Source organism: Hibiscus syriacus, unplaced genomic scaffold (genome assembly GCF_006381635.1).
Source record: "Hibiscus syriacus cultivar Baekdansim isolate YM2019G1 unplaced genomic scaffold, ASM638163v2 tig00111792_pilon, whole genome shotgun sequence".
Classification (NCBI taxonomy): Eukaryota; Viridiplantae; Streptophyta; class Magnoliopsida; order Malvales; family Malvaceae; genus Hibiscus; species Hibiscus syriacus.
In genome coordinates, this window is record NW_024063179.1 from 531,687 (window position 1) to 543,745 (window position 12,059).

Sequence of the window (12,059 nt, forward strand, 5' to 3'; positions counted from 1 at the left end):
ATATCTTTCAAAATATTTGTGCCTCACTATTGTCCACAATATACCCTTTTTATACTTGACTTGCTTCAATTGCAAATCAACCATGATCTGTATAAATCACAAATTTATAACAATACATATGTTAGTATTGTACTAACATAAACATGTCCCAAAATAATTTCATAGCATACTTCAAACTCATTTTCACCAAATAATTCAGTACTTATTAATTCCTTTTAACATTGGAACCCACTTTTTCAATTTACTCAAAATGGTCCTTCACCATTTTATCACTTAGACTCTTAATACCAAAAATTCCAGTATTGAAGGTATTATAAACCAAGTACCCATACAAAGGCATAATTAAAATAAAAACTTCCAACAATTCAAAATTTGTATTACAATCACCAAACTTTCTAAAATTTCCATAATCCGACAACTTGCACTGCCTTTAAAGAATCAATATTATGTATTGATATACACACTGTAATTTAATTCTGTTTATTCCGTTGAAAACTAGACTCGAATAAAAATCTATCCATATAAATAACATCTTCTAATTCATTTTGTACAATTTATAGTGAATTTTAAAAGTTGACCAACAGAATCTGTTTTGCAGAATCTGCTGTCCGATTTTTCTGACCTTTCCTTGGTTAAAAACTCATATCTCTTTGTATAAACCTTGAAATTGATCCCCATTTATTTTAAACGAAACTAGATCAATATATGAACATAATATATAAAACTAATCTCGAAATTATTTTTATGTAATTTCTGGTGAATTTTCGAACCTACTGCCAAATTCAAAATCCAAACTGTTTTCTTTAACTTCATTCTTAGGTTCTTCATCAATTCTTACAACCAATTCTTTAAAATCACTTAACTCTTCAAAACCCATAAAACAAAAGAACCCCTTTTCATCAACTCAAGATGAACTTGAACAACCAACAAGATTATCATGCAATATTGGTACCAAATGATAGCGTTTTTCCCATATAACAATTTCCTATTTTCTGCATACTCAAAATCCTAAGCAAATTGCTTGAAAATGAAATTAAAGCTTGCTCTTACCTTGGAATAAGCTCACGTATGGTTTTGGAGAAGAAGATGAGCAAATTTTGTTGAAATGTAGAGACATCTCATCTTAATTTACCTTAAATTCCACTTAAATGAATAAAATATTCATTTAATTGGGATACGACCAAATCACCCTTAATGAATCTTCTTAATTACTATAAAACCATGACAACTCATCCTTATCATATTTCAAAGTCAAAGCTGAATTAGTTTGACTATTAATTCCGAAATTCCCCTTGAAGTTTCAAAATTTGCGTTTTAGTCACTAAATTCCACTGTTTCGATTAAATCTAAAAAAATGCACAATTCCAACCAAAATTTCTCTGATCTACATAATATTTCCAAAAATTTTATAACATCCTTGAAATTTTTTGTAACATTCCAATTCGATTCGAATTTCCGATTCCTTATCAGCTTTAACCCTTTCTAATTTTTCTTTACTAAAATTCCAAATCCATAAATGTGATTTCTATAAAACCCCACTCTCAAGAGTAAACCATCTATTTATGGAATAAAATTCTTTTTAGGAAATTATCACTTAATTCCCTAAATATTTTTCCCAAATTTCTACTTTGACCATCAAACTTTCAAAATTTTCATTTTAGTCATTATCTAAATTTTTGGGGTATTACATTTTTGTTTATTTGATGCTCACAGGTTTGATGGGGTATCTTGCATGCTCCTCTATTGGAAGTGTTCTCCGATTCCCAGCTTTCATGGTCAAGCTCGGATTGTGCGATGCCTTATCAAGGAATTCGTGCGATTGCCTCATCAAGGAATTTGTGCGATCGCCTCAGCTACCCAATTTTTGTATTCGAGCCGCCTTTTCAGGTTTTCAACTCGAATCCTCCTTTGGTTTCAAGACGTCATTCGTAATTTACGTCTTGAACTCCCTTTTGTTATTTTTCTCTATCATGCATTAATTACACTATTTTTTACAAATAAAGATTAATCCTGATGGGCGGGATGAAATATGAAGATAGTCTCTTCTGTTCAGAACTTCATGTATGATTAGAAGGGACTTTTTAAGGCATGTAATGTAGGCCATGGTTCATGGTTATGAAAGAAAAGGATAAATAGGCCCAAACAAGTGTTTCAGGGTATTGAACCAAGGATCAATTCATTATGATGCCTTCCCAATTTGAATCTGCTCGTATGTGTTTCTCTTGATTTTCTTTGAATGTTCCATGATCTTCGAGTGAAGTGATTTTGGAATAATTGTGCTTGATCAATCTCATAATTTGAATATTGACGCATCATTTGAATCGAGTGAATCTTTGCATATGTGTCTTGCCTTCTTTTTCTTCACTTTTTCCTTTGTATTTTTTTCTCTTTTTTATTTTCTCTTTCCTTTTTCTTTGTTTTTCCTCTTTGTTCTGATTGGATCTTTTCACTTTCCATTTGGTATCTCCTTTGGATTGATGTCTTCACTCATGTGAGCAGATTTCTTCTACCTTGCCCCCCAGTGTGGAGGGTGATCCTTGGTTAGGGTTGAATCATAAGAAAAATACCATAGGCTCAAAAGGGGACACAAGGTATATATATTTTCTCCTGTTGTGAAGGGGTAAAGAAAGAAAGTCGTTCATCATTTCATACATGAAAGTCTTCACAGAAGAGGTATCCCCAGGGGATAGATTTTCAAGATTAATTTTATTCACATGGAAACAATGTAATTAATGCATGGTAGAATTATTCCGAGTGAATTCTTCTTTCTGCTTCTTGCCCCCAACATGTCTCAATGTTCATGCTTCCTGCGAGATGCCCTAAGTTGTGTCTTAGAAGAAGGCTCATGAACAACTCAATGCCTTGGGTTTTAATGGCATAAAAATGTCAATTTTGAGTCTAAAAAGACAATGGTGTGACTTTATTTGACTCAAAGAAATGTATGGGTGTATCAAAAGATAAAGGCAATGTTCAAAAGTTTCAAAGGGAGGTAATGTCAAAATTTGGTCTTTTTGGTAATAACCATGAGTTATTTTGGGTAAAGAATCAAGGTATTTTATTTTAAGGTTTGAGACAGGATAAGAAAGGTCTAATCTTTCCATATGTCAAAAATCTATAATTCTTGAAGAATTAAAAGAATCCTTAATTCATTTAATATTCGAAGAACTAAAGATTAAAATTTATTCAATTGATCCACCTTAGAAAGTAGCATAAATTCAATCGTTTAAAAGATTAAGCAAACATGAAAGATCAAAGATGTGTTCAAACAAAACAATCCTCTAAGTGCAAATGATATATGCAATGCCCCCTTCTTCGGCTGTCCATGTCCCTGAATCCATCAGGTTTTGGATCTCGTGATTCAGCGCCTTATAGTTCTCAGAGGAATGTTTGGAGCATCCTATATGGCAACTGCAAACAGCTTCAACATCATAGCCCTTAGGATATGTGGACTTTCTTCTCAGATCATCCTAGCAGGCTTAGTTGTACAACCAGCTGATCGGGCTCATTCGTTGTGATTTCAGTTTTTTTCTTTTGATGTTACAATATTGCTTCCATGTGGTGTCATATGGTTAAAACCACTTCATCGAATCCTCCATGAAGAAATTTCATGTTTATGAAAATGCTTAAAAATGAAATGTAGATGCAAGATGCAAAATGCAAAATGCAAAAATGCATGAAATGTTCGAGGCATTGATCCAAAAACATGTATGTTATTATAAATAATCTTTATTGGGACAAAAGTGTTTTATCTTTTAAGAGACAATAAACATATTTAAAGGGACATCTGGACTAAATCCTCTAGACCCGGAACAAGTTGACTAGTTATTTGCCTTCGTTTTTCACCGGTTGAATAACATGTCGAACCGCTCCGGCCTCTCTGGATGAACCGTGAAAATGTTGAGTTGTTTTCTTTTGTACTGGTTCCCAAAAATATCGAATGACTGCATCTCTGGCTTTCATCCTTTGCTGAATCGGAAACTCCATTGAAATCCTCTATCAAAGGGATTATCCGAAGTTCATTTGCTTGTTTGTTGAATTTGTTGAGAGTGACTTGCCATCTTGTTCTTGTGGTCTTTGAATGGACTCTCGAGGTTAGTAAAATTTTTATCGTCTTGCCCCTGCCACATTTGTCAACCCATTGAAAAGTTAACTTTTGATGTACTTGATTGTGGGCACCACGTCTTCTTGATCGAATGTGGCACATAGTTGCCTTGCAGATTGTCCTCTTTTTCTTTCTAAGTCTTTTCTGACCATAGTCGGACCCCTGCGTTCTTCATCTCTTGTATTACAACCCTTTGTCCATTAATGCAGATTATTCATGTTTAACAAACACTTTTTTAGTGGATCAACACCTCTTTTAAATTATGCGAATGATGAGAACAAAATAAAAGAGAAAAAAAATAAAAAGAGTTAGTGAGGTAAATCAAAACAATAATAAAAATAAAAAATCCTACCCCACATGCTTTAATTCCTACCCGGACATGATCTCTTTCCCGCATGCTAATTTTAAACAAATCCTAACCGCATATTTGTCTAGTTCGCATGCTTTGAACAAAAAATAAAGCATGAAACAAAGCAGTCTAGGGTTTGCAATGAGGTTTTGGGGTGGGCTCTAATTCTCCATGGTCTCCCGGTTTTGGTTCTATAGAAAGGTACCCAAGTTCTCCTTGCTGGTGCCCCCTTGGGCTTGCCAGACCCTTAGTCCTAAACCCATCACAGACTTGTGTAGACTAAGTTAAACTCGAGAGGATACATTCCCTTATGTCCATATAGAGAATAAATTCACACGAAACCATAAGGAATATGAATCTCGAAGGTTACTTGCTAGGCCCATACAGAGAATAAATTCCCACAAAGGCATCGCTTTCACCCCCACTTAAAAGGGTTCAGAGATCGGGTATAGAGCTTGAGATGAACACTTTTGAAAAATCTGAAATCATTAAAAAACGTCAGTACAACTATTTTTTTGAAAAATGTAATCAAAAGTAAGTAATAAAGATCAAAAAGTTACCTTAAAATTCAAACTTACCCTTTTAGTTAAAAAGACAACTGAAAAATACCTTATCCTGACTCGCTTACCTATCCCCAGTGGAGTCGCCAAACTGTTGTAACCGTCTTTCAGTTGGGCCCCGAATTGGGCTTCGACTTGAAATAATTGGGTTGGGAGTCGCCACCGACCACTTTAAAATGAATTTAGGTGGGTCGGACACCATCTTACTTGATTCGCGTTTTTACCAAAAATGTGTCAGGTTCGGGAGTCGGTTACGGTCAATGAAGGATTAGCACCTTTGAACCGCCCTTTCGGTACCAATTAATTTGCCGATTGTCTTAAATTAAGAAAATTGTAATTTAAAATTAAAAGGTAAAAATACGATCACAATTACATACCTTAGATAGTTTTAAAGGTGTGTCCTTAAGAAAGTCAAAAAACCATGTTAGATAAAAAGGTAAGAAATAAATAAATTAATTAAAATAAAATAAAGAAAAAAACAAATTAAATAAAAGATAAGTTAAAGAAAGCAAAGATAAAATAGTAAGTAAAATAAATATAAAAAAATAAAGAAAAAGAAGAAGAAAATATATAAATAAAATAAATAAAATAATTAAAAAAGTAAAAATAATATATATATATATATAATAAATAAATAAAATAGTAAATATATATATATATAAATTAATAAAACTGATAATAAAAAATAATATATATATATATATATATATAATCTAAAAAAAGAAAAATATATACTAAAGTAAAAAAGAAAATGCATAAAATGTAAAAAAAATATTACATGAAAAAAAAGAAAAGAAAAATAACAAAACAATTAAATAAAATGAGTAACAAGGGAAATGTGCGTATAAATAAAGTTAAATAAATAAAATAATAATAATTAAAACGTAAATGTAAGATACCGAATCAAAAGTAAAAAAGATGCTACATTTTATTTCCTTTTCGAATCGTTTATAATAGCTTTGCCTTTGTATTTTCAATGCTTTCCTCTGTATTTTGTATGTAAATCGTGTGTTACAAATGGGGAGGATTACATGTATTTATAGTAAAAAAAACTAACTATTTTTAGAATCCTATTAACAATAGAATCCTAATGCAACTAGACTCCTTGCTCGGTTGTTGCACGTTTGTTGGTGTGGTTGTTGCTTTAAAAGATATGGTGGTGGAAGAGTCCTCCTAGGAGAGAAACTCTTGCTAGTTCTATCTTTTAAGAAAATTTGTGTCTACAATAATATAGGTAAAACCCTCAAACAAAAGCAAAATGTCTGAATTTAGGTTTTTTTTTGGGCTAATTATTTCATGCAGGTAACTTAATTAGCCCAATAGGCTAGCCAAGAATTTATTTTGCAATCTACGACAAATGATATAGTGAAGCACAAACTCGTCATGTCGATTTGACGAGTTTGTTAAAAAATATTTCCTGAGACTTGTCACGTCGAGGTGATAAGTTCCTTGGGAAGTAATTTTATTTTTAAAAGTTTTGTAAATAATTTAAAAAAAGAAAAAAGGAAAATTGTCATGTCAAGGTGACGAGTTACCCTTGAATTTAAAAATAAAATAGTTGTTGGGTAACATGCAACTTTTGAATTTTAAAAGATTTAATCGTTGAAACTCGTCACGTCGAGGTGATGAGTTTAATTGGATTTAATTAAAAAAATAATTTTAAAATTTACTAAAACATACAAAATAAATTAATTACAAAATAATCATAAAAGTTCTTACTAACTAAGACAATGCATTATAAAATTTATTTATATTTTTGTAGTTATTGACGATATTGAGGAGTGGTCTAATGATAATGGAATGAGGCTCGTCGAGTACGTCGGGGTCGTCCGCCTTGATCGTCTTTGTATTTGTTTGTATGTTGAATAGGAGGAGTACTGAATATCACTCCACTTTGAGATTTATATACGAAATATAGTGATAGACTACTTAAGGCATTTGATCCCATCATTGTCGTCATTAACTCGACTTGGCTACCAAAATCAGTACCTTGTTGACCATATATAATATGATCTCATTCACTCTCACCTATGTTCTGTCGAAGATGCTTGAATGCTTTGCTTTGCATCTCATAAACCTCCAACACAATTCGACTGACTCTCTATTGAAGCATGATATGGAGGATAAAACTATACTTGGCCTGATATGCAAAATACTCGACAGAAACAAAAGAAAAAGTTGTCGATAATGATGTTTTCTTACCCTTTGGAAATTGGCCTTCATTTTTTCCCATTGTTCTCCCTCTTCAATGTTGTTAAATATGGTTTTCCATTTGCTTCGTAATTTTGGAGGTAGGGAGAAATGTCAAAATCAAGGTCAACAACTGTAATTTTGAAACACATAATGACATATAAATGTTGCTCATTCCATTATTGAATGTATACAACATGCTTTTTTGAGCAATTATCTTTATGCTTCCCATACATATCAATTTTTTGGAATGTGTCCATATCAAATATTTTCGTATAAATTGGTAGATGAGACACAACCTATCGCAACACTCTATCTGTGGCATATATCTCAACAAACATAAAGTGTGGCAAAAGTGTAACGACATACCACAACTTCGACCTTCAAAAACTCGGGTGGTTGTAACCGTTGGATCTCATTGCCACAATAAATAATCCAAGAAAATTGTAAACATTAATTATAAAAGTTAGTATAAATAAAAAATTAGTATAAGAAATATAAAAGTTAGTAATTTACCACATATTGACTAACGATATCGATCCTCATTCATACATCTATTTTATTTGCACCCAGAACCATGGTCTCTGTAATTTTATGTTTTCATATAAATAATATAATAAATAAAAATTAAAAAGGTAAAATAAATTTAAAAATTTACTAAAAAATTAAAGTTGATAAATTACATTCCCGTCAAAGGTGTAACGCCCTGAAATACAGTTTAGGAGTTTCGGGTTTATTCGATTGGCCCTTAGAATAATATTTCCTTAGTTTATGAAGCTTTGGACCCATTTGAATTAGATTTGGGCTTGAGATGAGCCCAACAAACTTTAAAAGGTGTAACGAAGATAGTTTTCAAAACGAGGTACAGTCATCATGAGATCCTATTTATGTTGTTTGGACTCACTAATGCCCCGGTTGTATTTATGGACCTAATAAACAACATTTTCACCTATATTTGGACCAGTTTGTGGTGGTGTTTATAGACGATATCCTAGTTTACTTACGATCAGAGGACGAACATAACCATCATCTCCATATCGTACTTCAAATCCTCAGAGACAGAAAATGGTATGTCAAGTTCAAGAAGTACAAATTTTTCCTATCAGAGGTAGCATTCTTGGGGCATGTCATTTCAGTTGACGGCATCAGAGTTGATCTTCAAAAAATTTAGGCTATAGTTAAATGAGAATCCCCTAAGAATGTGTTAGAGGTGCGCCTGTTTCTCAGGTTAACTGGGTACTATCATTGGTTTGTTCAAGGTTTCTTGACGATAGCAACACCATTAACCAATTTTCTTCAGAAAGGAGTTCCCTTTGTTTAGGATGAGAGGCGGAAAAAGAGCTTCAAGCAGTTAAAGGTCATCTTGACCCAAGCCCTACTGTTGACCCAATTAGATTCGGGTAAGGACTTTACAGTTTTCAGCGATGCTTCTTTGAATGGACTTGTATGCGTCTTGTTGAAAGAAATTAAAGTTGTAACTTACCCATCCTGTCAACTTAAGCCTCACAAGAGTAATTATCCTACCCATGACCTTAAGGTAACAGTATTCGTGTTCGCCCTAAATATTTGGCGACACTTATTTTTTGGTGAGAAGCGTCATATCTTCACCGATCATAAGAACATCAAGTATATTCTCTCTCAGAAAAAGTTGAACCTCAGATAACGTAGATGGCTTGTGTAACACCCATTTCCCGTATACGTTTCTGTACACAAGTCACAGGTGTCACATGATTTTTTTAAAAAATTCTTTATTTGTAAATCTATAAAAAAAATCGAAAATAAAACAAAACATTTTCATTTATATAGTAATAATAAAACGTTTGTTGTAATATATTACAAAAATTATCACTTTAATACATTCGAGAGCATTTTCTTAAGTCCATATACATCCCAGCTAATTATCAAAATAAACATAAATGTCCTACAGTTAATGATGAGGCAACCTTTGATTGATGATGTCCACTACACTTCTTACTCTGATAGTCTTTGTTATTTCCTACATGTGAAATCAACGCATGCTAAGTATTTACTTAGTGAGACATAATAATACAAAATGTATTATACTTAAATATAGGCATATCACAAATTATCAAAATATATGAATGAAATCACATAATTCATATCAATTACATTAACTTGGCTTGGCTAACCAATTTTCATTCAAATAGCATGATAAACTATTTTTAGTATGCCCATCATACCTATCAATCATTATTTTCCAATTTAACCTTTATTTTGTCCAATGTATGTCAAATGAGAATGCAAGGTACATGCATTGCACCAAAGTGATGAAATGTAAATTCAAAAACTCATTATGAATTCCATAGATCGCACATATAGTACCGAAATGGTCATTCATAAACACATTATGAATACCATGGGTTACACATTTAGTGCCGAAAATGCACCGTTATGCATTAAACAAAATCGATCACTAACTTATATACACAATTGTATATCGAAATGGCAATTCATAAACTAATTATGAATACCATGATTGCACATATAGTGCCAAAAGTACACATAGTATTGATATGAAAATGCACTGTTATGCATTAAACAAAATCGATCGATACCATCATACACGAAGTATGTCGAAATGCACCTATGACTCTCAATGCACATACAATGGGCTTTTAAGTCAAATTCACATATTTAAACATTTATTTCTTCAATATCGATAACCATTAAACAACATCAACATTCATCTATTCATTTTAGAGCAGTTCATACTCTAAAACTTATTCATAATCTCATTCCCATAAACATTATGAAATCATATCAATGTATTGTAAAACATGCTTTATCGAAACATTTAAAGGTTGACTCGTCACAAGTCTCCCTCATTTCAAGAAGTACAACAAATGTACTCACCTACTATGCCTCACTAGTATGTTGTAATGATGTCCGACTATTCGACAACTTTATTCTTTCCCTTTTTCTTGCTTGACTCTGGAGCTTGGTTACGATCTACACAAGCATCAATTAATTACACATACCATACAAACATTAGTATACTCTCTAACATTTATACTTTTAATAATACTCAAAAATACTATTATATTCAATTTCTATTAAACTTCATCCTATCTAAAAATTTCAGACTCAATAGTATCGGTACCCCTATTATGCTATCGATACTTCTATATTATGGTACTGATACTCCCTTTAATATCGATACCATTTTTTCATTCTAGAATCCTCAGTATCAATACCTTCCTCTTAGTATCGATACCCACATCAGTATCGATACTAATTGCATCAGTATCGATATTTTTCATCATATTTCCTCAAATTTAACCCTATAGTATCAGTACTGTTCTTCTAGTACCGATACCCTTACCTAGATTTTTCATTTCTCATTTTGATTTTTACCCAATTTTTGTTAAATTCTTTTACTTTTACCTCCAACAATAACATTAAACTCATCATCATTAAACCCAACTAACTTTCCCTCATTAATCTTCCTATAGCATCTAAAATCTCCAAAGAACACTCCAAACCAAGAATCACACTACTTTTTCAAACATGTTTTTAATCACATCCATTGCTTCTAGTATATCATTTACTTCTTTGATAAGTCAAATTTACTTCTAAACCTCAATAAAAACTATTACTTCATCATATCACTCAAAAACTCATTTTCTTAAATCTCAAATAATTCACTAATCACTTAGTTTTAATCATCCTTGAACTTTCCATAAGCCTCTATATCACTTAAGGTTTTAAAACTAGCCCATAAACTAAAGGAAAAACCAACTTGAAGAAAACTTACCTTTGGCTATGGAGGAGAGCACATGATGAGCAAAAGAGGAGAAAAATAGCTAACTTTCCCCTTTTCCTTTTCTTAAATGTCCCTAATAAAATAAACTTTTAAATCCATTTCCCCCTAAAATACCAAAATTCCCCTTTATTCATCCATTCTTTTAATATGTCTTAAACACAATTTTCCCAATTTATTTCTTCTACTTTACCATTTATTCAATTTAATACTCCAAATTTTAAATTCTTTCATTATAGTCACTGACCCGATGTTTGGAGTATTACAGGTTGAATTTCTTAAGGACTACGACTACGTGATAGATTATCATCCAGGAAAGGCAAATGTGGTAGTCGATGCCTTAAGCATAAAGTCAATGACTAAGTTGCAAGCTCTCCTAACACGTTTGAGTTTATCTAATGACGGTGGTTTTCTAACTGAGTTGCAAGTCAAGCCAGAGTTGGTAGGTGAAGTCAATATGCTACAAATTTCAGATGACCAGCTGAGAAGTTTCATCGAGCAGGTTCGCCAGGGCGAGGCCTCAGGTTTTGAGCTTCGAGATAGAGATGTGTTATATTTTAGGGGTCGGTTGTACGTACCCACTGATGCTTAGTTGTGCTGTAAGATTCTCTATGAAGCACTCTATAACCCACTCTCTGTTCACCCAGGTAGTAACAAGATGTACCAGAAGCTTCGTAGATTATTCTATTGGCCAGGAAAGAAAAGAGAAGTGCCTGAGTTCGTAGCGAGATGTCTAATATGTCAACAGGTTAAGGTGGAACACCAGGCTTCCTCAGGCCTTCTTAAGCCCATTCAGATTCCTCATTTGAAATAGGAAATGGTAACCATGGACTATGTGACTGAGTTACCAATGACTAGGCAGAGACATGACGCGGTTTGGGTCATAGTAGACTGCCTAACCAAATCAACTCACTTCCTCCCAGTTAGGATGGACTATATATTAGAAAGGTTAGCTCAGTTGTATATTCATGAGATAGAGAGGTTGCACGGTGTACCAACTTCTATCATTTTAGACAAGGATACTCGTTTCACTGCTCGCTTCTAGGAAGCTCTTCATGAGTCCCTAGGCACCCGACT

At 32.8% G+C, this 12,059-nt stretch overlaps 1 protein-coding gene across 1 annotated transcript; it reads left to right on the top strand.

Annotated features, from left to right (window-relative positions):
- The first annotated feature begins 11,232 nt into the window (after window positions 1–11,232).
- LOC120170757 lies at window positions 11,233–11,796 on the top strand. Its single transcript, XM_039178633.1, has 2 exons — window positions 11,233–11,506; window positions 11,630–11,796. The coding sequence occupies exons 1-2, from the start codon at window positions 11,233–11,235 to the stop codon at window positions 11,794–11,796; spliced, it is 441 nt and encodes a 146-aa protein (XP_039034564.1).
- The last annotated feature ends 263 nt before the right edge of the window (window positions 11,797–12,059 follow it).

What these genes read in the sequence shown, in the direction of transcription:
- LOC120170757 (XM_039178633.1), top strand. Translation starts at nt 11,233, where the DNA reads ATGTTTGGAGTATTACAGGTTGAATTTCTTAAGGACTACGACTACGTG. An exon ending in TCGCCAGGGCGAGGCCTCAG is followed by an intron (nt 11,507 to 11,629) that starts GTTTTGAGCTTC and finishes CTGTTCACCCAG; the next exon opens with GTAGTAACAAGATGTACCAG.